This window comes from Spea bombifrons, chromosome 1 (genome assembly GCF_027358695.1).
Source record: "Spea bombifrons isolate aSpeBom1 chromosome 1, aSpeBom1.2.pri, whole genome shotgun sequence".
In the NCBI taxonomy this organism is placed as follows: Eukaryota; Metazoa; Chordata; class Amphibia; order Anura; family Pelobatidae; genus Spea; species Spea bombifrons.
The window spans coordinates 9,516,135-9,541,576 of NC_071087.1; the positions used below are offsets into that span (position 1 = coordinate 9,516,135).

Consider the following 25,442-nt stretch of genomic DNA (forward strand, 5'->3'; position numbering starts at 1 on the left):
CAGTTAAAAGTCGGTAGAATGGGCAGGGTAAGTGCATTCACTCTCATCCTCTCTAGCTGTTGAGACGTCTTCAAGATGGCCTTCAATGGAACCTACGAGCTTCAGTCCCAGGAAAACTTTGAGCCTTTCATGAAAGCCATCGGTGAGTGTTTCTGGCAGAGAACCTCTGGGCAAAATTTCAGTCTGCGTAGAAACCAAATTGTTCCTGCCTACTGTTCCACATTTGTACTAGAATTATCTTTTTCTTTTTTAATAAGAGCCAGCGTATAATATTGCCTTTAGTGAAAGTTTTGAAATGCACCAAGGTCTATAAAAATTATTTAATTTTACTGTTTTTTTTAAATGCTTATACAAACAATAACATTTATAAATACAGTTTACTTGATACCGATAAATATATATATTCCCCGCCTAAAAATAATGTTCCTAACACCGAATTTTATGAATATAATTTAAGTTACATTTCTAGAAGAAAAAGTTTATTTCTGGTTACTTTGCATTTATTATACCTTTATGTCATTAGCGTTAGTATAGTCAGCGACAACCTTAATGACTGTGATCAGTGATGTCAAATTTTTTAACACTTAATCTTTGTGATTAAAGGTCTTCCCGATGACTTGATAGAAAAGGGCAAAAATATCAAGAGTGTGTCGGAGATTGTGCAGAACGGCAACCACTTTGTCGTCACCGTCACCACAGGCCCCAAGGTTACGCGCAATGAGTTTACCCTGGGCGAGGAGGCCGAGTTCGAAGCGTTAACGGGAGAGAAGGTCAAGGTATGAGACGTCACCGTACCGGGGATCTCCCTGGGTTTTACCCGGGGTCTCCGGGTCACTTTCGTCTTTCTCCAGACAGGGAGCCTCATCCCACGCACAGCAAACCCCATCTCCACCCCATCAGCAAAGCCAATGCCCAAGAAGAGGGATTTTCATTATTTTCTCGTAAAATATACAAAAATAGAAGAGCGCATAACCTAAAAAGCCTAAAAATTCAGAGTTGCTGCTAGATTAATAATGACCAATAAGTACACTAAACAAAGCATGAATTCGGCTCATATCCAGCGAATAAAAAAAACACCCATCTAAGGCATAAATATTGGGGTTTGCGTCACAGTATATGGCCATATATTGCTCAGCCGGCCACTACGTCAAAGTACCCCAAGTATTGTGAGTCCTATCTAATGTTTCACGGCTATATCAAGGAGCTGATTGTGTGGGACGTTTTAATCCTCAGGAAATGCAGAGCTCCGGGTAGCCGACCCTGAGAGGTTCAGAGGGAGCTCAACAAATGTATTGTTCGGGCTTCTTAACTATTAAATATAACAAAAAAATCACGTCAATAAACAGAAACTATATATAAAAAATATTTATAACAAACATAAAATTCTATCAGACTTTTTAGTCAGGGTCAGGAAACGGGAACAGCTTCAGCTTTAGGTTAAAACTTCAACAATTCGGAGAGGTTTTTGTCCAAGCAGAGGCTCCGGGAGAATCATGGGAAATGTCGTTTAATAACAAAGGGGGAGAAATCGATGAAAGGCCTTCAAAGATTAACGCCTGATTTCCATACATTTCTCATTCATTTTTGTTTGTTTTTTTGGATACGGACTGTCCTCCCTACTGGGGTTTGGCGATGCCGGCAATGAATATGCTTGGTCTGGTTCAGTATGATAATAACTGGGTTTTTTTTCCTTCATTTCTTGTCACTTATAGTCCGTTGTTAACCTGGAAGGGGACAACAAGCTGGTCGTGAAACTTAAGGGAGTCCTCTCTGTCACCGAACTTTCTGGAGATGTTCTCACCAATGTAAGATATTTTGTTATATTTTTTTTTATAAGCAGAAAGTGATGGGATATATATATATGGCTGAAAGTGATGGGGGGGACACATATGGCTGAAAGTGCCACCTAATGAGTGGTCAAAAAGTCCTGTACCCAAATTTATTTTAATTGCAAAGCTATCACCAAACTTTTTACCAGCCACTGAGGCAACTTCAAGTTTTCCTTAAAAATACTGGTCTTGGTCTTTTTGTCCACCAATAAAAAACACTGGCTTAGTGTGATGGGTGTTATAGCCAGAGTAATATATATCGTGTTCTTTTATTTTGTACAATATTAAACCTTTGGGCTACAGCTATTCATAAAAAAGTGAATTATTTTGTATACACTCGAACATTTGAGTGCGGAAGCAGAAATTGAGTACTCTTCGTTATAGATTTGATTTTAATGAGGTAAAATAAATTCGTAAATCATGTAATAGGAGCGGAAAGTGCTATTTTTGATTCCCTGCATGAATTGCCACTCAATTGTAAATGAGTGGAAATTGGCGTCCTTCCGTTCCGATTCTACTCGCCCGGAGCACAGATGGTCGATTAACTAGTGCTTGCCTGACAGTAAACATGTTTGCTGTTATAGTGAGTGACGTGAAGGCTCCTATAAACAGGAGAGCTTATAAAAATGCTTCTCGAAGGGTCATTTAAAGGACCTGGGTGTGTTTGAGCTTCTATATGCACCACAGTTGCTAACTGTCCTGTTTTTCCCAGGACAGTCCCAGGATTTGGGAGCTTGCCCCACTACTTTCAGTGTCCCAAGACATTGGGGAATTAGCATTTGCGGGTGTCGGCAGGGTCGCGTTAAGGAGGGTGTGAGGGGTACTCTGCATCTAGGCCCCAGGGGCAGGGACAGCTGCTTCAGTGCCAGCGATTGATGCCAAGCATCGGGATATGGCGCTCCCACCACAGGATTAAAGAAGGAAAAAGGAAAGGGAGGAGGGTAAGAGATAGGGAGAAAACGGGTAGATGAGAAAGGGGAGAGATAAAATGAAAGGAAAGAGACAATGAGAAAGAAACGAGATGAGAAAGAAGAGAGATAAGGAGAAAGGGGGTAGATAATAAGAGAGATAGGGATCGATAATGAATAGGAGAAAGGAAAGAAAAATAGAAACAGGGGAAGGGTAATGAGAGAGTGTTTGTATTTGAAAAGTGTATGCGCCTAAAGGCCAGAAAGCGTGTGGCTGCAAGGGCAAGTGTGAGCTAGTATGTTTGTGTGTAAGGGCAAGCGTGAATGTGCGTGTGTATGTACTGTATATGTGTATGGGCAGGCATTTATTAGGGCAGTGTATAAAATGATGCTGTGCGGCAAAAGTATCCACCGCATACCATGGATGTATGGTAGTGTTGGTGGGAAATTGGTGATATAATGTGCATTATAATAAGTAGGCGGGGTGAAATGGGTAAATTGGGCGGAGCTTTGGGGCAAGTAAGTAATTGATAGTCGTGCTGCAAAATGTGTCTGGAAATTTGTTTTCAAACGATGGGGACTGCATGCGCTTCTTGTTCGTAATAAAATCTATGTTTGGCTTCACAGGTGCTGACAGTGCAAGACATCGTGTATAAGAGAATCAGCAAGCGGGTGTGAGAGAAGATGACAATGTCTTTACTTTTACTATGTAAAAACTGCAATAAAGTTTTATTTTAGAAAAAATTCTTATTGCTATTATTATTAATATAAAATGGGTTCCCTGTTAACAATCTGTAGTGGTTATTTAAACGGCTCACAGACTGGGATTAGCCGCTTCATCTGCTACAAATAGTTATTTCATGACCTTACCTTTGTTATCACCCGGCACTTCACATTCTATTTCATATATATATTATATTTTTTTTTTTTTGTTTGTTTGGTTTTTTATTATTAATATTATTTTTTTTATCATTTGCAACTTTTATTATGCTAGGTTCTAATTAGGTTTGTGTGTCCTTATCATTGAACAATGAGACAAAATCATCCCCTATTTGTGAAAACTTACTGTCCCCATCTCTGTTTTATGATGGCTACCCACATCCCGAAAAGGGGCTTGCCCCGGGATGTTCCCAGGTATGCTAATAACACATAGACCACCAAACATATAATGGCGCCGGAAAGAACATGGAACATGTCTTGGGTCAAAGTCCCACGTGGGTCCAATGGACCCACCGAGACCCATGTAAGGGGCTGCCTCTGGTTCTAGTTAAAGGAGAACATTCAAGCTGTAAGTCAGATTCTTTAGTGATCTGTACTGGGGCCCAATGTTTTTTTGTAATATTTTATTATTTATATCACAAAATGTCTTAAACAGGCTGAACATTTCGGGGGGGAAGCAGGGACGCGGATAGAAGCTGCAACTTTGAAGCTGATAGAAGGAAAATAATGAAATTTGGGATGTATAATTTTGTGTTGAAAGCAAAAACAGCAAGGGGACATGGGAATAGCTGTTTATAATGTCTTAGAGTTAGCCAGACAGAGTTATAAAACGTTGAGAAATGCAGACAGAATGATAGAAACATAGAATTTGATGGCTGAACAAGATAAGAACTATCTGAGCTGTAAAAGCTCAAACTTTAATCAGCCGTTGGTCTCCTCTCAGATTCAAAAGCCGTATGTCTATCCCATGCATGTTTAAATCAGCACCTTCTTCTGACCTAAGCAGCAGGCCCCGGGGCCACAGCAGCCACATTTGATTTACTGCCACATTATTTTCTTGTACTGTGTGCCCATTGGCCAGAGCAGAACAATGTCCTGTTGGCAAGGTTCCGGAATCAAGCACAACTTTAGGGTTTTTAGGGTTATAAGTGCTTTTGCTCAGACATATCGGCAGTAAGAATTGCCCCCGGTAGGTAATAGGTGAGACAACCTCTCTCTAGTGTTCTTCTGGCCTTGAAAAACTCAACCAGTCAATGCCCCCGTATAATATTACTGCAGGTATCTAACCTTTAAGTGTTTTATATTGAACTCTATAAATGTGACACACCCCCCGGCTCCTAAAGAAGTCGGAGGAGCTCCTGCAAAGTCTGGCTCGTAAATGTGTCCGTCTCTTTCTACCTTTGTACCTCGCGTGATAGCGGGGAGTCCACCCTGTCAAACATATAAACTTGAGTGTACCGGACAACCTTCAAAAGTCCTTCATCATAGACTTCTTCGGTTCCCATTATTGCTGGCGTAGAAGGAAACCAGTTTTTTTTTATTGTTTGTTAGTATAATGTATGACCGGGTGTTCCAAAGGTGTATAAATGTGTAAGTTTATTATCACAGGTGTAAATATTGTGGCTGGTTTACTCAGGTTATATTCATGTCCTATCTGGAATCGGTTCTCAATGGGAAAAAAATCTCTGAGCATTAAATACAGTACAATAATGTAGTCTAAAACTGAAAAAAAAAAACTGATTTTGTTCCAATAATTTCCTTTATCAACAGACCCAGAGGCCGCCCTTGTGGCCGGTCATGTGATATTTTGGGAAACTTTCCCTGCTCAAGCACTGCACTGAGATGATACTTTATGGCAATGCTAATGAAGTCCTGGTGGTCCAACGAAATCCTTTTATGCATAGATCTTCATTAGTCGGTGTCGGTTTTGCGTGATTAAGACTGAGCCATTCTGTTGTTCCCAACAGGCAATATGATAAGGAGTTAGATCGATTGTCTTAAAAATTTGGCCAAGATAACAGATCTAGAGCAGGGCCGGCCCGACAATGGAGCCGAGTGGGGCAACCGCTCCAGGCGGCACTTTTGAAGGCGCGGTACTTCGCCGCCCCAAGCCCTTTTTTTTTTTTTTTTATAGCGAAAGAGAGCTCCCTCTCTCTCTCTCCTCCGCGGCGAGTCTCCCTGTTCGGTCTCGGTGCCGGCTTGTAATGGGAACCGAAGAAGACTATGATGAAGGACTTACAAGCCGGCACCGAGACCGAACAGGGAGACTCGCTGCAGGACTGCTGAAAGGTAAGTACAAGGGAAGGGGGGGTGGAGGAACAGAGGGAGAGGAAGGGTAGATAAGGGGGGGGCATTTTAAAATTCGCCCCAGGCGGCATTTTGCCTTGGGCCGGCCCTGATATAGAGCATATACAAATGGCTAATACGGAGCTGCCTGAAAACATCGTATCACTCAAAAACTAGAACATTTTTGTTTTTAAGCATTCAGCACAATTCTCTAGAAAAAAAAATGTCGGGAGTTCCCCTTTAGGACGGCATTGTACAATTTCAAAGACTGACATCACTATCTGGCCAAAGGTAACTCAAGTCCTTTCAGCAGATAATCCCTGATACAGAACCCAGCCAGACCATCTTTCTGCGTGTTTTCAAAACACCCTTATTGGAGAAATAAAAGCTTTGTAAATTGATCACACGTATAGGATTGTGAAAATAGGATTGTGAATACCCCCTCCTGCGTGATAGATCTAAGGAAAACAACATTTGATCTTACCGGATCTAACGAACATCTTCCAAAATCAATAAAAAAATCTAAATTTCAGTTAAGGGGGATTGTTAATATTGCATATTTTAGAGTAGATCTAATAAAAAAAACAGTTGATCTAACCTGATCTAACGAAGATCTCACATATTGAATGATCTTTTGTTAAAATTCTTAATTTGGCGAGTCATGAGTCAGGGACACCGGAGACTGGATTTTGACAGACTACCTCCCAAGCTCCAGTTCCCTGGCGTTCCAGTTCGCCGTGGGTAAAAGTTGGGCCATTAGTAGCCATTACGCACATCCGCTCTGCCCATCTCCGATAGTATAAGGTCTATCTTACGAATTCTTAACATGATTCGGTAATGGGCAAAAAATGATGAAGATTTCTGTCTATTAGCCAGTTACTACACCTTAAACAATCCTCTTAATACCAACCTCTGGAAGCTGTTTTCCTTTTTAAATTAGACCCAGTTTTGAGTCTTGATTGTTCACTCTTAATTTGGGTCTTTCGATTCATTTTTATATAAACAAAATGGTTTTTTAAATGAATTCTCTCACCTGGCTGCAGTTAGACTGAATTATTGCCGTGTCTGTTTTTTCTGATTATTTTTTATTTGTTTAATCCAGTTTAAACACACGTACTAACCTAGACTGGTATGCATATTACTAAACATGCTCACCACCATCTCTGCAGTTTAACAAAAACCTCTGTTTTTATAAACCTTGCCCACGGTTGAGGTCTTTTAGTTTGTAATCATTGATCGTAACAGCGCTACGGAATCTGCGGGCGCTTTATAAATAAATGTGATGTCATTTCTGTGCGTTGTTGGTTCTGGTAAGGATTCCTTGAACGTCCATAGGGTTGATGGTAATCATGTTTTTTTTTAAAGAAAAAATCTTAACGATTGTTAGTTAAACGTTGCATACTATTATTTATTGGTTTACATAGCACCATCCTATTCTGCAGCGCTGTACAACGGTGCATCACATGAACAATTCGTGCTTACATGGATGATTTTAAAATACAATGCATGTAATATGCAGCTGCCATGTAACAAAGTATTGCATTACTACCCTTTGGACTTTTAAGAGTTAAAGCAGGGTACAAAAAAGAAGGAGAGGAAGTAACTGTTCAATGATGCTTTAGAAAAGACGTTACTGCCATCTACTGGCTTAACACGGTAGTACAAGGACATGTCAACTTGACAGCATTATTGCTAGTTTAGTATATATAAGTATATTCTGCGCCTCCATACAAATGGCAGACATAAAGGTCACATGAAGGATTGGTTTCACTGATTATCTGTACGCTTAAGGAATTATCCTCCATTGACAAGTTGAATCCTTTACTTATGTCCAGCATTATTATTATTTATTTATCTAGTGTGGCCGCTTCATCACAAAAGTGGCACTTTACCCCCTAACGCCTTCTAGATTGTAAGCTCATTTCAACAGAACCCTCCTTAACTTTTGTTTCTGTAAGTCAAATTGTTAAATTAAGCACTACCTGTTATGTCCTGTTCACCCATTGTACCGCACCGTGGAATGTGGTGGTGCTATGTAAATATAATAATAATAATAATAATTAATAGGATTTTTGGGTTAATACCTGGCAAAAAAGAAGAACTAGGAAAAGATAGAAGACAAATGTAAAAATTCCAAATTCTATATAACGTTTGTATTCATATTTCTTAGGCCAGCAGAGTTCTAGAACAGTTGCATATAAGATATGGTTCCTATAAAGGCTATTTAACCAAAACATCTGTGTTTTTAATGTGTTACAGGACAATTTTATATGCTCGGTCTGGGAATCCTGAGTGTTCACTTACCTGGCATATAGAGAAGGTATATAAATATGCATCTTAACAACTTTGTCATACTGACCTCCTTATTGTGTATGCAATGGGATGTTTGTTTCTTTGTCGTTACAGTCATGGGCTATCATTTTCCATAGTGTTGCGGAAAAGGTGACATCAATTACAGACACCATGGGTTAGCGTTAATTTTTAGCCGTTGATTATAAATACGGAAAACAGACATATACCATATCAAAAACTATGTTTGTTTGTGTTTTTCTTTCTTCTTGATTAAAAAGTCAAATTCTGAATTCCATCTCCTCTGAGATTCATATAAAACGTGAGAAAGTAATAAGTGGTGTAGCAGAAATTCCCCACCGATAGGGGTTAAAGGGCAAAAATAACTAAATGGCGAGAAACGCCATGCAGATCCAGATAACCAGAAGTTAGGACGGCTGCTCTTACGTTATACGGTTTTAATACAAATATATTCCTTATTTTAATCAGAAAACACTGTTTATTTAAGGTCTGTAACTGTAAAATGTAGTATAATTCTGCGTCCTGCCCCACAGAATGTAGTAGCCTCCTGAGCTCCGGAACTTAATGGACTACGGCTCACATAGCACTCATCCAGCCAGATGTGGGAAACAGGGGAAAAAAAGCTTCAAAATGACAAAATGCAGGCAAGCTGAGGGTATTTTAATGACAGAAACAGACCAGGCCAAACAACGAAACACACAAAAGCTTATCAGAAACAAACGTCGACTAGAAGGATCTGCTGCTAGCTTTAACCCATCAGCTGCTAGAATACAGGCATAGTCGATCCTTCTGGCGCAACATGGGTTAAAAGTAGCATTGTCTGGAATAGAAGAAGAGCTCGTTAGTCTCTTCCTAGGGCTTTTTGTGGAATATTGTCCCCGAGGGCTCGGCGCTGGGTTCTTCCATGACTTGGATGGGTTTGTTGGATAGAGCGGCCTCTCTCATTTTGTAATAGATGAACTCATTCTGCTGGAACATCCTCAGCTCCATCTCGGTCTGCGCACGCATCATCTGTGGACATAAAATGGAAAGTGCTCGAGCTGGCTGGGAACTATTTACCTGTCCTCATCCCCCTTTCCCCTCTCTCGTCCTTCTAAGGCTGCCAGAACCAATTAAAATCCAACAAAGGGGAGGAATAACTTAATGAAGGATCTTTGAAATCTATAATATCGTACAGATCTATAGAAAAGGTTCGCTAAGTTAGCTTCCACCATAGCATACAGGATTCCAAAAGTAGAGTGTTCTTATGAAACCTTTTCGTAAGTCAAAATGGCGTAAAGGGTTAAAGGGCTAAAGGGTTCTGACTGCGGGACTGTTACGCTTATCTGATCTAATGAGTATCATTTCCATCGTTTCAGCGGCTACCTACCTCCAAGTCTTTGGTAATCGGGTGCGTAGGTCCGTGGGTGATCAAAAGGATGGCATAGGCTTTGCAGATCATCCCGTGGCCCACCTCAATGAGCCCGGCGTGCCAGTGAGTTACCCCGGCCCTCATCACCGCCATGCCAAGCTGGGCATTGTGAGGGTGGTAAATCTTCCTGGCAAACCACAAAATAATGCATGAAACCACATATTCTAGGAGACACTCTAATGTTCCTGATGGAAGCCATGCCCAAAATGTAACAAAGCAACGCGTCACAAAATAAATGCAATTTAAGGATAAAAATAATAATAATAACTGTGAGATTAGAAGTACGAGACAAAACAAACACAAAAAATGGGACTTCAGGTTCATTTTTCATTTTCCTATTTGGCTGGAAGCGTTTTATGGGCCTAACGTTTATGTTCCAGTAACTAATTAATTATCACATTAAATAAAAAAAAATACTATTATTCATGTATAGGTGATCTACACCCATTAAAGCCCGCAAACCGTTCCTGTATAGTCTCCATTCTCACTCGTTTGTTTTGTATCCAATAGTCCTTATTATTACTTACAAGTATCCATCCACCATCTTTTTTGCGTTCTCTGCCGCGTCATCAAACATCTGAAGGTAGGAGAGGACCTCGGAGTTTATACTCAGAATCCGTAGCATGTGAATGTTGGTCTCGGCGAAAACAGGTTCCTGCCTCTTCAGACACTCCCGGCACAGCTTCACCACCTTGTCACCAAAAATCAGACACTTGAGATTGGGTTCAAGGGTTAAGACGCATTACATGTCATTTTTAGAATTAACAGTCATCTTCTAGATTCCAAGCTCATCAGAGCAGAGCCCTCCTAACTTTTTATTTCTGTAAATCCAAAGTGTTATGGGATACTCAACTTATTATGTCCAATTTACCCACTGTACATCACTGTGAAATATATATATATATACTATATAAAGCTATAATCAATCATTTTGCTATGGATATTATACAGTTCCTTGAGATGTACATTGTTCAGTCGTTGTCCATTCTTCATCTCTTTGTGAAGCTCTCCTTAAGGTTCTTTCAAGGCACTAGGGATCATCTGGTGAGTTCTTTGTAGTTCAATGCCATCTATACAGAGTAGGAATAATACCCCTCTACTTTCAGACTATTCTGTTCTAGAACAAGACTTAGAAGGGATGACATCTTGGACCTAATCATCCTTAGTTATTAAGTTAACCTACTTTTAAAACGCACTACAGCTCAGATCTGAACCTTCTGAACAAATCCAAAGAACTCCACCAGCCCCAAACCCTTTCCCAAATAGAGCCTCCTGCCCAACATATACTTGTTATGCTTAATGCCACAAGACAATGATAAACGTCCACGGAGATTCTACCAATTTTTTCATGTTCGTTTTCTGCCCCCACCCACCCCATAAAGGCAAAAGAAGACTACCAACCTCATGATACAATCCTTCAGAACGCGCTTTGTCTATTTTTTCCATGGTATCCTTTGAAAACTGTATAAGCTCTTTAACCAAACTGTCAGCGGGCTGTAAAAATAACAGAAATCCTTATTATTTATTGTATTTTTTTTCCTGCATGAATGCATATTTATATCTCTTGAACTACACAGTGAATTTAGGCAGGATATGTCCACGTAGGATTGTTGTGCAAATAAGTCACTCAAAGTCTCGAGACCTGACGTCATGTTTGGTTGACCACATACTTTAAAAGATGTTTTGATGCAATGAGGCACCAAGAATGATAAACTCAAGTTGGTTTGAGTCCAACTCTGGAGTTTCCATTTTGTTATTTCGGGGCTCGATTTAGTGACCAATGTAAAATCTAGACTTTGGCCACAAATTAAAAATATTATCACTAACAACTCAAATTATTGTACACATTTATCAGGCATGACAATGCCCCAATTGTGCTGCTTGTATTAAAACTTTACTTGCTATTAGCACATTTTGTTGCCACGGCAGAAGCTCATTACAGCACACGGTCATTGTGTTGGCAGTAAAAGGGTTTAACTGCCATTGGCAAAGCACATTTTCCCCTTTGTTTATTTCAGCTTTCTACCATGTGATACATTTCTTCAGATGCGTCTTTTATTTCCTATGAAAAAGTTGCACCAGTTTTTTCAGTCGCAATCTAGAATCCAAATCGATTTAAATTGCATATATATATAAGAATTGATTAAAGTGATATCGCTACCTTGTTTTCTTCGTCTTTCACAGCCAACAACAGGTCATCTTTGGTCCTCTTGGTGCAGTGATCACACGTACAGTCAAAGTAATACTGCTTCTTCAGCTGCTTTTTCCTGTCTTCACTGAGGTTCAGGAAATCGACGTAGGAAACACTAAGCTCATCTCCTTTGTTGATTTTCCCAAGAGAACGAAGCTCAATTCTGTTATTAATGAGGAAACATAATTAGCACCATCGCGGCAGGAGAACTGTAGGCTCCTCTGTGGCCAGCCTGGTGCTTTATGTGAGGATATACTCTCATCCAGCAGTAGTCTAAATGTGGACAATTCTGGGTCAACATTCTAGATTTGGAGCCACTGTGATGCAAACCAAAGTTACTGGACCAGGGGATTTCTAAGAATTAAGCTTTGAACCAAAGACACTCCAGTTTTACCTTCAAAAACATGGCTTAACATGTGCTACGGTGAAATAGCCAAGGTCAATGACAAAGTCGGGAGGTTGGAAGCTTCAGGTTGGCCACAAATTCTTAGCGTAGCTAGCAAAATGCAGAGTGAAGACCAGTACATTACTGTTAGCTGTGACATGAACGAGCATGCGTAAAATTACCTACAGCGATGAACCTCAGCTTTCCAGGTCCAGGCCATTAATTCGGTTAGATGAGTTCCAGGCAAAGGTGACGTTAATAACTTTTATTTACCTTTTATCATTCTGAACATGTTTGCGCATCACGAGCTTTGTACCTTTGTTGTCATTTTGAAAAATGTTATGTTTCTCATTAAAAAAAAATTGTAGTTTCGGCTCAAAAATATGATCTCATTTCAAATGCAGCGATCCTCATGCAGATGCAAAACTAACTAATTTTTCAGGATGTGGCTTATTTTTACGTCTGTCAAGCACTTCAGAACACGAGGAAACTCAGGGGTATCAAGAGCCATCCTTTGGTGAAAGTGTTAGTATGTCCACAGAGATTTATCTTGGCCTGAGCCTTGGGCAGCACCTCAGCTGCCTCCACCACTCAGCTCCATGGTCGCCATCCCTTATGCTGAGCGCCGGGTTATGACATCATATCCTGGCGTGATGCAATTTATAGATGCGCCATGTGGAGTTAGATATTATGGAGCCCATTGCCAGCTAGGCACGGCGCTCCATCGTGTAAATGAGCTGGTTGCATCTTCTATACGAGCTGGAGAGACTTCTGATCTCTGCAACTGGTCCATGGAGCAGTGGGGCAGAAGGGAGCCTGTTCACCCTATAGGGTGCCCCTGGTCGTGGGGCTGCCGTCCTAAGCCTAGTCAGCCTAGGGCAGAATATGTCACATAAATCCCGTCAATTTTGCATAAATGTCCGAACAACTCCAAGTGCTCTTTCTGTTTATAAAAAAAATTATAGAATTGACTCTGTAACTACATAATTTGAATGGTAGGTAATAATTATCCAGGTGCCTCGTTGGTGACATAGCCTAAAACCCCATAAGGACAGTTACTACAAAAAAAGGTTTGATGACTGTACACCCCAGACACTTTAATACATATGATAGCCAAGTGGTCCCTTTAATTCTAGAAAGTAATGTGTTTATATCGTTTATCGAATAAATACTTAATACATCTAGGGAATGCTCAGCCCTCTTTACTTTGCGGTACTGATTTATATAAACAGTGTAAATTAAGACAATACAGCCATTTCAACATAAATACGCGTTAATGCTGGTAGAAATTAGCCATAATAATGCTGGGAAGCAAGTATGAGTTAGATTAGTGCTTTAGGGCCGAAAACATTTTATTTTGTTGAATCCGAGCTTAATACGGGTAATTACTATTTCAAATGTAACGGGTTTTTTACATTTAAATAAGAATGCTGAAGCAGCATTTAGAAAATACAAACAGAATACAATCCGCTGTGGGCTCAAAGGTCCGGTTACATTTAAAGGAGCATGGAGTTCATATTGGCTGATACTGGGGTCATAACGCCATCCTCTGGGGTATTAACCTGAGCCAAATGGCTTCAGGGGTTCCTTGTAACAACACATGGGGGAAGCAGTCCAAAGCTCCACCAAGCAGATATCTTCTAAACTCTGTTTCCCTCTACGCTAAGACAGTAGAGGTATTCGTGAGCCATTGCGTTTAATCATTATTATGACCTTAAATGTTTCAGGGTGAATATAAAAAAGTCTTTATGATTTTTATTTTTCATGGAATTTCTTTTTAGTATCCGTCATTTTAGTTAAATGGTTAAAAATCGAAGTAACTCATGGCTTAACCCTGTTTGTTCCGTGAGCAGTTTTATATTCACCCTTCATTTCATTTTCATAGGCATGTTACTTTGCAAAGCCTTCTTTAACCCCTTAAGGACAATGGGCGGTCCCTAAACCCATGTACGGGCTTTGTCATTAAGGGGTTAATATGAGCAGAAGCGCGTCTTCTCTTCTGCTTCTACATTTTCATTGAAAGGAGATCAACCCATCTGCTGTGAAACATCTCATCGTTTTTGATCACTATGAATAGCTTGTGGTCTCTATTTCTGGACAGGAGCAAAAGCCATTGACCAGTTGTTCCAAATAGCAGCTGCTGGCTACACGGGGAAAGACATTTGGCAACCCAGATAGTGGCAGATTTGACGGCTATAAAAACAGAACACAATGCCATAATACAAGAACATTCCTACTAAAGACCTGATGTCAGTTGTACAGAACCATGCATTAGATTTAATGGCGCTGTCGATCAAACACCTTCTTTCATGATGCCAACATGGGTATCCAACACACAAAGTAAAGACACCCAGAAGGGTTGGTTGAAACCATCTTATGAGTATTTAAAACTATGAATAATCTAAAAAGAATTTGGAAAAATAAGTCCCATGATAAGTATGAGTGCTAAAACATGAAGAATTAGATATCGCTATGGGTTGATCAACCATGATCATTTAGAAGGTGGGACGGTTTACTCTATAGGACAACATTTGCATTTTCGGGAGACCTAAAAGGTGAAGTCCAATGGAAAAATATTTTAATGAGAGCGTTGTATACAACAATGCAGTATGGGCTTGAAGAAGAGAAGTAGCCGTGAGAGCTAATTAAGCAGGGTCATGATTAAACATAATGGGGCCTCCTGACATGGCCCTCCTGATCATACATAAGTGCGGGTAGATACCTTTCCCTATAGAATACACTTATGGTGGGTTTTTTTTATTATGTTCGCTATAGTGTTTAGAATTGAAAATTGTAAAATGTATGATTTGGCAAAAGTGGTAGATTCTTAAGTTAAGAATAAGTTAAGATAAGTTCTTCCCTCGTAGACCTTCATTTACCAGGTGGTCTTATGGTGATTCCAACATTCTACTGTTCATCACAAAGTAATAAGGCAATGTTTGGTAGACTGGGCTAACCTAAAGCCAAAACCCAAACATATAACAAATTTACAGAAAACATAATTTCTAAAAAGAAAAAAAGAAAAAAAATGAAACCATAAATAAGAAACCTACACTGGGAGTTGGACAGCCAAAGTCAAATAAATTTTAGATTAAAACACAAAAAAACTATTTACATACTAATTGATGTTCAGTTTTTTGTTTTTTTTCTTTTGGTCACCATTTAAAAATACTTTGCAAATAACGGAATATGTGATAATTATAATGATCACCACAACGTGACCCTACTTTTTAAGTTTGGCATCATTAAAGGGCAGAAAAAATACATATTTTTTTGTTATAGGAAAATTGTGTGATATCAAAAAAATTATACATAATTATTTTAGTACTTCTGTCTGTGTTAAAATTAACATTAGTATTAAAGATGCAATTATTGAACAAAATTATGAAGAATTATTGGGGGTTCCAAACATTCTCTATAACATGCATTCAGATGAAGATCCAATGACATACAGTGCCCAGGTGTTGGTTATTACCAGAAAGGGAACATGGTTAGCGTGATGTGGAGGTTTTGCCAACATGGGTATTAATGGTTGGTTCATACAGTCAGGTGGATCCAAAAGTGTAATGGAAGGATGGGGATTTGGGAGCCTAATAACTGAATTTGAGGAGGAGAGTGAGGGGCTACATAGGGAATGGATGCTCGGATTTACCAACCCACCTCATAGGTGTATGATACATTGATCTAACAGCCTCATGACTGAAAAACAAAACGACAATGTACATTTGTATAATAAGGTCTACCAAAATACAGCAACGGATTCTGGGGTCTACACAATAAGCTAGTTCATGGAAGTAAAATCAGCTTAATTATATATAAAAGTATGCTTTTCTGTAGAAGAAGGCTTTTGTTACCCCTGGAAGAAGCAATATGATATGTTGATATTGATGTTTTTACAAAATTGGTTCATATACATAAAAGCTTAGTGCTGCAGTTTTGTGACCCACTTAATTAAATTGATGCAATTAATACAATTGAAACTTTCTTCCGGGGGGGGGGCATTTCTTTCCCTCAAGAAATGTAATTAAGAAATGTAACACAAATTTGATAATTTAGGTGCCGGAATAATACAGATCAGTGCTTATATTGTACCGCTCTACACCGTCCGTTGTTCCAAATATTTATGCAATATAGTCTTCAAAACTATTAACTTCTGCTTGGTATATAGTCAGAGAATTATTAGCATTAGCATCCAATTACAAGGTAAAATACAGGAATATAGGGAAACAAAAAAACAATAAATTATAGAGGAAAAAGATAAATTAGGTATGTGTCATATATATTTGTATTGGCTGTATAAAACAAAATGTATGGACATTTAAACCCTCCATAACTATTTTGTTATTTTCCTCGAATGCCAACAAGTAAACAATTCTGATGAGAAATTATTCAGTCCACTCTGGCACCCTAAACAGACCTGTATATATATATAAGTATTTTGACTTTATTAGACCATCATAAATTACTACATTTGGATAACTTGAAAATATACTTTAAATATGGGCATCAACAGGGAGGGTGAGCGCTTGCCCTTCTCCATGTTGTCGCTGCCTTGTACTTGCTGGCTGCCCATTTCTCTGGGGGGGCCTGGCGACCCCTGCGACCATTTGTTCCTGTCTCTTAATTTTGGCTCAAAATTGTTCATGTTCAGAAGGGGCCCTTCCCACCAGCATGGGGAACTCAGAGGGTCACGTTACGTGACCCATCGGTGAAACTGAAGCTGCAGGAGAGGTAATAAAGTGTAAGTGTATGCGAGCATGAATGTCTATGTATAAGTGTGTGAGCATGAATGTGTATGTATAAGTGTATGTCAATGTTAATGTGTAAGTATAAGTGTATATGAGTATGAATGTCCATAAGCGTATGTGAGCATGAATGTACTGTATATAGAGAGTGCAGCCCTGTGCCTTCTGAGAAGACCTGATTACAGTCTGTTATTTTGATGTATGAGAATCCTGCAGCTAAAGCCTTTTAACACCTGCTGCATCCTATCAGCCAGGAAGCAGGGCCAGCTGTTCGTTTAGCCTGGATCTGCTACAGAAGGGACATGTCAATGCATGAAATGTCACAGAAATGTCAGGGGGATAAGTACTGAGAGGACACTGCTTGTAAACTCACTTTATCACAGTCATTGAACTAACTCACTAATAATTGCGGGGGATCTTTATATCTCACAGCTCCCGGGACCAGGGCAAGCCAACTGAACTGACTAGCGCAGGCGTGTTACGATATATGTAACAAGCTGACTCCATGTACTGCTGTGATACTGGGGTTTCAGGCAAAAGAACATATTTACGAGGGATAAAACTTGCTCATTGTCATAAACGCTACCATTCAATAGTTTGGGGTCACTTGGCTGTTTTCATGGAAAATAAGGACATTTCTAGCTGTAACATAATTGCTTAATGGTTTTCTAATGATCAAGTCAGGACACCTGTTTTGATGTGTGTGGCAAGAGGGGAGAAGATGGCCCTGGTCACTTACAAGAATAGCCACCGTTTTACAACTCCCTAGGCCATGAAAGATGGAGATCTCCTCAATCAGCCCATGCTACTGACAGTGACAGCTGCTGGGGACAGCACCCAAATACTGGGATTGTCCTAAGAAAACTGGACTGTTGGGAGGTATGAATAAGTAATGTATGCTTAGTAGGTAGCCATTAGAGCTGGGAAACATAACTAAAGTGTTGTCCTTAGTTTTTTCCTTGTGCACAGGCTGCAGTAAATCCCATCCTCACCCCTCTCTTGCTCTCCCTTGCCCAGCTGGACTTTACGTGGCGGCCCTAGACAGTGCTGACATCAGACGCCACCTACCTAAAGCCGCATGTAGCTTGAAATAAAGCTGTGGCTTATGGATAAGGCATTGGATGCTATATGTTTCTCCATGGGGATCTTCCATTAAAGCTTTTCTACAGAACAGAATTATATAGGTCTATCCTTGTGAAACAATCCTTGATACTCCACTGGCTCCCTATTACCTTTAGAATTAAATGTAAAATCCTGGTACTAACATATAGGGCCCTCCATAATACTGCTCCTCCATACATTTCTGCCCTCATAAGCAAATACTCTCCTACTCGATCCTTTCATTCTTCCCATGGTCTAAGGCTCTCCACCTCTTCCTTTTCCCGTTTACAAGATTTCACTCGGTCTGCCCCATATCACTGGAATCTACTTCTACGGAACCTTCAGCATTCACCCTCCCTCCCATCATTCAAGAAACATCTCAAAACTCACATCTTCAGAGAAGCCGCACCATCTAGCTGATAGAACTTCCTTGTCACTGGTACGACCACCACACTACCTCTCACCCTTTCTCTGTGCCTTATGTTTGTCACCCCATTCCCTGCGAGTCGGGCTCTCTCCACCTAATGTATCGGTCTGTCTTAGTCTGTCAATTCTCGTCTTGTCAGACCCCTTGAATATATGTATTGTATTTACCGCTGTGTAGATTGTTGGCGCTATATAAATAAAAGATAATAATAATAATAAAAGGTTTGTTGAAAAAAGCAATGCCTAATTCTTACCACTAGGCAACAGAATTCACATGAGAGACTCAAAGCTATTGTATGAAAGCAAAAGTATATTGCACTGCTGGAATATAGAACTCCGCAAACAGACCACGTGTTATGTGTATCACTGCTGGATGTAATAATTCCCATATATTTGGACACTGTTGTCTGTTTTCACAGTGGGATAGCCATAAAGCCTACGACTATTTGTGGCCATCAAGGCCTGGGTTTCAACGTCTCTGATATACAGATAGGTCCTGCAATGCAAGAATGTTTCAATCTTTAAAATATGAAATTAATCAAAAAATTTCCAGTGCAAAAACCTAAATTGATTATCTCGTTATTCATTTACTTTGTCCATTTTTATTTTGTCAGATATTATCTTCATCATTCAGATATAATTCAGCATCTTAAATCTACATTTAGAAAGAAAGCATGTCGATCAACCAGTACACATCGTAGGTAGCCTTGGATTTTTTGACTTAATGCCACTGCTGAAACAGGACATTTGCTTTTTGGTGCTGGGGCAGTTCGAGGAACTTCAAACAAGTTCTCAAAGACTAAATGAAATATCGCAACGGTTTCATTGGGCATTGGGAAGGCCAAACCCTTGTGAGCTGCCTTTTGATTCTGATTGAACTATGCATTATACGGGGACAAACAAACTCTCTTTTTGCAGGAGAAGCCTACTGGGGTCGCCCCAACATAATGAAGGATGATGAAGATTGTGAGCTGAAAGGACAAGTCTCCCGCAAACTCCCGCTTAAGTGAAGAAACCTCAAACTCTCGTTGTGAGTCTACTAAAGCAGGGATTTCACAAGGATAAAATAACGGGTCATAATACCATGATTTATGAACCAATGTAAAGCATTGCGGAAAAGTGAATATAGAGCATTTGCATTAAATACAGAACACAACATAAAACGGCGCACACTTACTTTCCGTTATTGAATATAATGGTGCAGTTTGGCCAGCAGTCGTGGTTGACGAGGCAGAGATTTGGGAAGATCCCTACACCCACAGCCTGGAGACCTCTTTGGTCACTTAAAGTGAAACCATTGCAGTTTATCTGTCCGCGAAAAAAAACATAAAGAAATCAGGTGTGAAAAAGGCAGGATAGGAAAAAAATAATTTATTTGTTCCTAGGTGACTTCACTGGATTGATTTGCGACAACTGAAGCCGTAGTACTTGCAAGAGCCATTAGCTAGCCTTATGTTCCCAATGTAGGCGATACTGAAAACGGTCATGAAAAAGAGATGAGGATGGGACGTTCTATGGGTGTAACACACTGTGATGTCACATTGTGTTTGTGGAGCATCATGTAATGACACACCAAGCGTCATTTCATCTGGTGACATCATGCCAAGAAGCAAACACCCTTCATTACAGTGTATTTTGACACAAGGTTGAAATTAAAGATACATATTCCCCGAAAATATGTTCCCCACCAACAATGTGTGTGCCTAAAAAGTACACAATCAACATTAACATTAATGTAAGCGGACTGGAGACATAACTTGATGGGGAGGTACAATCATGCATATCCTAGAAACATGGGTATATTGATGCCTTGGTCTATAAGATGGACCATTTGGGGGAAAATGAACGCCACATCCTCATTTGGGAACCTTTGTTGTATTGTATCTGCCCTTGCTCTTGGTACACCTACCACTCCGAAGATATGAGATATGTAGTTCATGCTAAACTGCTGACTCTGACTTGGCCAGTAATCAAGAAAGCTCTGAACGTCGTCCATGAGTCCGTTTTGATCATCCTTTTCGAAGTTGTCTATGTGGTTCTGCAAGTCATCGATGGAGACTAAGCACCCCTCGGTGAGGCCGCTTCCTTCCCTTTCGATCCTCCACATGATTCTAGCGGCAAGCCTAGATACATTCCACAACGGAGACAAACATTTGTATATTAGTCAGGTTGGCTCAATATCTACCACACCAAAAAGCCCAGAACATCTGTAATGTGGCTTTTATGAATTTGTATGCCTTGACTTAAGCTTTACCTTTAATTACTAAATCTAGAATTATCTGCTATTTCATAGTTGATTTTATCTTTTATCATGGTGTTATCTTTTATCATGGTTGAGGCAATCTCTGTTACACCATGGCACCTGCCTAGGGCCTCTAGAGCTCTTGGAGACCCCAGCGGTCTAATGGATGATCTTGGACACGGACCACTACCAGCTGCTCAGCATTAGCTGCCCTGAGCTCCTGTGTCTGGGACGTTAGCAACCCGGATCATGTAACCAGTGACATATTTATCTTCAGGATTGCCCTAGGCCTGACCCCTCTGCCACAACCATCCTTACTTATGAAGTCATATCCCAGAGATGCTCCTATTAAGGTCACGCGGCACCTAGGAACAGGTTTTGATGGCTCGAGTATGAGTATGGAGGACTGGAGTAATGGGACACTGGAGAGCCCAGAAGCTCTTGGTTTGGTGGCAGGGGGGCTGCTGTTCCCCAGAACTGTCAGCCTAGGCTAGAACACCTTGCTACATGTAATGCATTAGGTGACCATGAACTACTAGCTCAGGCTAGCTGATGATCTGCGCATGGGTTATGGGTTCCTAAAGTCCACACATACCTTCCAACATCTGAAAATGTCAAAGAGGGACAGTGTTGTTTTAGAGGTCATGTAAGAAGTGTGACTAGAGGTTGGAGCTTTACTGGGACTTTTTACGCAAGGTTGCAATTTAGATCATTCAGTAAGGCATTTCGAAGTATTGTATTTACAGAAGGAACATTGTCTGTTGAGGGTTGGAGGGATCTGGTTGCTGAAGGGAGACTGTCCCTCTTAAATAGGAAGCGTTGTGAGGTATGGTCCATGTGCCTAGGGGCCCAAGAGGGTCTTAATCTGGTTCTGCAATAAAAAATCCCCTTAAATATCACTTTCACAATCTATTATAATGCTTCTGTAATTCTATTTGATTTATTTGGGGAAATGTTTTACATTCTGTCAGTATAGTTCAAGCCATTTAGTGGGATCAAGTACCATGCATGACCTTTTGACCTTTTTATACTATTTTCCAGTAGGTGGTCTGGATAATGTTCCTGATTAGTAGTAATTAAGGTAATCAGACACATGGGAGATAAGAGCCTCAGCATGTTTTTTTAAAAATGCATTTAACAGAAATATGCAATCAAATAGTTTGATTCTCTTATTCTAAATTACCGGTACTATACATTGTAATCACTAAATGTTATAATTTATTGATTTATATATCGCCATCATATTTTGCATAATATAATGTGTATAATAAGTAAACAGGACATAACAATTTGGACTCATGAGCTTATTATATTTACCCATCTATAAAAATGATTTTGATTTCTATATGATACTGCCCCTTTATGTACTTGACACAAGGAGCATATTAGTGGAAAAGGTGTTTAATAATAACATAGAAGTAAAATAAATAGGCTATGGTGTGATGTTTAATGTATGTTATCAGGCTAAGATTCCCCATTGGATTCCCCATTAGATCCTCCATTGGAACACTGGTCGTTTTGATGGAACCTGATAGAAACCCTGACAAAGATTACTCCACAGAGGACCAACAGAAAGGGTTCATTGTGTTACCTGGGTTTTCTACATTACTGGAATTTACACAATTAACAACCATGGGCACGCATGGTCAGCATGGACAACCCACACCTCCCAACACTTCAGATGACCAGAGAGGGACACTATGGTGGACCAGAGGGATTTGGGTCATAAAGACTGTCTGTCATTTATAAAGAGGGGCACTTGGAAAGAATTGGACAGCCTTATTGTGGTCATCACCTACGGAATCTGATGGCGCTATATAAAACAATAAATAATAATAATAATTATGCATTATCTTACTGACTTAACTATACATTGTGCAGGGTTAAGATTCTAGCAGAAGAAGCTCACTGGGATGGCTTCTTAATGCAAAAAGAATATACCGGTACTTCGTAATTAAACATTATAAAAAAAATCAGCTCTTTACCAGTCACCTGCTTAAACTGCTTATATGGCCGCCTGTGAATGAAACTTGAATTTTTCCAAATGGTCCATTTCCTAAATAAATTTCAAAAGTCCTCCTAACTGTATATGATTAGCTTCTCTGTTGACACATTTAAGTAATCACAATTTCAGGTAATCATCTAATGTATTTGTGATGTCACCTAACTTAATTTGGGGTTTTTTAGATTTTTTTTAGAATTTTTTTCCTCGCCATTCTTGCTAATACTCACCGAATATTTTCATTTGGAGCTTTGCCCAGCTTCTTGATGGCCGCGCATTCATGTTTGTGGTTGGCCCAGGCATCCTTCTGACAGGTCCGATCACAATAATACGCAAATTTACACTGTCCGCAGCGGTGGAGTTTCTCCTGTCTCTTAAAGCATGTGTGGCACACGTTGTGGTTGAAGCTGAAATATTAAAAAAAAATTCCAATAAATGTTATTGGTGTATATCAGGGATATAAATAGAAATGCTCAGCCAGATAGCATGTTTTCTTTAATCTGCGGATATATTTAATTTTGCCTGGCTACCAAGGATAGGCAAAAAAAACAACTCACCTGTACCTTGCAGTTGGAGCAGGAAGTTGGCATATGATGTCATATCCCCATGCAATATTTCACTTGGTCTACCCAACCAGCCCACGTTCACCATGGCCCACAAAATTGGTGCAGTTGTGTAGCTCGGCAGTGAGAACGGGACAGTGCCGGAAAACTGCTATATTCTTTAAGGAGGAGTATCCTGGTTTTGCCCAGTTTGTCGTAAACCGATGAAAATGTAGTTATCATTTGTGCCAAATAAAGTTTTTGTGATTTTTTTTTTCTGTTTTTGGAATAAATCATATGAGTGAGCCATCCCGAATTTGTATGATCTTGCATTCGAATAGTGTATATATTTTCTATAAAATATACTCTTGTGTTAAAATGTGAAACCCATAAAATGCTTTTGAAAAAACCACCAACAGGGTTATCCAGCACTACTTCAGCCATGAGATAAAAAGCAAAACACTGAGGAGCCCTGATTTTGTCCACTTTAAAAATGAAAGACTATGAGGTCACCGCGATGGATGACAACAGCTAAGCTCTCGCACAATGTCATTGTAAAAGTCCAAAATTGTACTTCAATGGGGCTGTGTCGGCAAGAAGAACTCAATGAAGAAGAACTATTAACATCTTTTATTTCCTAAAGACCTCTCGGAGTTGACGCCGATAGTTTTTTCACTTTAGAAAGAATAATAATAGGAAGAAGAAGCTTAATTTATGAAACTCATGTGACATGTTGAGACATACTTTTAATGTTAAACTTAAAGGGGAGATCCCGTGGTAAAAAAGAAAATTCATGAAGTATACAGTAATGTAGGTCGGCATGGACAAAAATTACTTATATCTTATTTCTAATAAATGTCCTTTATCTGCAGACCCGGAGGCCGCCATTGTTATCGGTCATGTGATATTTTAGGTGACTTTCTCTGCTCAATCACCACATTGACCTGATGCTTTATGGCAATGCTAACGAGGTCCGATCCTACATAGACTGTCATTAGTGTCCAGCTGGGTGCTGATACTAATAATTTAAAAAAATCTAATTTTAGAAAATGTAAAAATAATCATTTGCAACTTCATTTTCTGAAATGAAACCGACCTGAAAGCTGTAAGTAAAAAAAAAAATAATGTGTAAAACAATGAATAAAAAAAAATACTTATTAATATTAATATCTAAATATTCTTTATGAAATAAATTTGTATACCGGCACTGAGGGTCATTAACTCATCATAGAATGTTGAATGTTAGCTTTGAGACCCCGTTAGTATATTATACATACATGTGCATTTATATTTGTTAAAAGCTAACCATGTACGCAATGCTAGAGACGCACAAAATCATCATTATTATTTTAATTATTATTATTATTATTCATAAAGAACCATCACATTCTGCAGCATTGTACAAAAAAATTGTATGCATCTTATAAAAGAGGAGAAAATAGTAAACGGTACTTTTTGCTTTCAGGTGGAAGTATTCACACTTTTTAGGGTGAATACAGTTTGTGTATAACGAGTGTATATGTAATCGACTAGATTGTAAGCTCACAAGAGCAGGGTCCTCTTCTCCTTTTGTACCAGTCTGGTATTGTCTATTCTGAATCTGCGCTACGGAATCTGCTGGTGCTATATTAATAAATGTCATGTAATAAGAACCTGCTGATTGAGCACATTAAGCAGCTACCTGCGCACATCATTGTATAGAAAGGAGAACATACGCAGTGGCTCTATTTTGGAAAAGGGAAGAGAAAAATGAAGCTATCCCTGCATCCCTACATAACTTTTTATAGATAAAGTAACGACACATCATACCCACATACTCGCACCTCTCTGCACGCTTACCTTCAGGTCTAAATGTATCAGCTGCGTTGTTGCGTTAGACAGTTTTGTTACTTTTATTTATCCAAAAATAAAAAAACATTAAAACTTACTTGTCAAACACAACGGCAGCATACGCGGGTTCCGCAAAGATGACGTCCCCTGCCCAGAAGTCCTTAGTTGCCTTTAAACCCCGTCCTTTTCCTTCCGACTCGAAAATCTCGACGCACTCCATTCCTTCCACCGTCATGCCCGTCCTCTGGACACAAGAGCGAGCGACTGAAGTCACCCCGGCTGCTAATTACGGTCTCAATCCCTCGTCACGCCTGCTATTTCAGCACCTTCAGACTCCTAAAGAACAGCCCTATAAATGGATTACCCCCGGAGCCTATCCCACAGCATGGAGGGGGGCTCAGCTATCCTATACCCTGCGCGACCAGGACCCTCCACCGCTGATCTGCTCTACATCCATCCAAACACTTATATAAAACAAAACTCCAACGTAGCGGCTTCCGAGAACATCCCGTCA

The 25,442-nt window shown here is 39.7% G+C and overlaps 2 protein-coding genes across 3 annotated transcripts; one reads left to right on the forward strand and one right to left on the reverse strand.

Moving 5' to 3' along the window:
* LOC128478741 (fatty acid-binding protein 1, liver-like) lies at nt 1-3,481 on the forward strand. The gene is made up of 4 exons (XM_053458164.1): nt 1-142; nt 604-776; nt 1,713-1,805; nt 3,365-3,481. Exons 1-4 carry the CDS (start codon nt 76-78, stop codon nt 3,413-3,415), a joined length of 384 nt encoding a protein of 127 aa, XP_053314139.1. The 5' UTR covers nt 1-75; the 3' UTR covers nt 3,416-3,481.
* Nucleotides 3,482-8,692: 5,211 nt separating this feature from the next.
* Nucleotides 8,693-25,426, reverse strand: SMYD1 (SET and MYND domain containing 1). 2 transcript variants are annotated; one of them, XM_053458148.1, is made up of 10 exons: nt 25,027-25,426; nt 22,787-22,963; nt 20,222-20,435; nt 19,490-19,620; nt 15,701-15,739; nt 11,626-11,818; nt 10,866-10,958; nt 9,992-10,155; nt 9,423-9,591; nt 8,693-9,064 (listed from the first exon to the last, which is right to left on the reverse strand). In XM_053458148.1, the coding sequence occupies exons 1-10, from the start codon at nt 25,161-25,163 to the stop codon at nt 8,906-8,908; spliced, it is 1,476 nt and encodes a 491-aa protein (XP_053314123.1). In that variant the 5' UTR covers nt 25,164-25,426; the 3' UTR covers nt 8,693-8,905. The 2 variants fall into 2 exon arrangements, with proteins under 2 accessions (XP_053314123.1, XP_053314124.1); XM_053458149.1 differs by lacking the exon at nt 15,701-15,739 and having other exon boundaries at nt 25,027-25,424.
* Nucleotides 25,427-25,442: the final 16 nt, after the last annotated feature.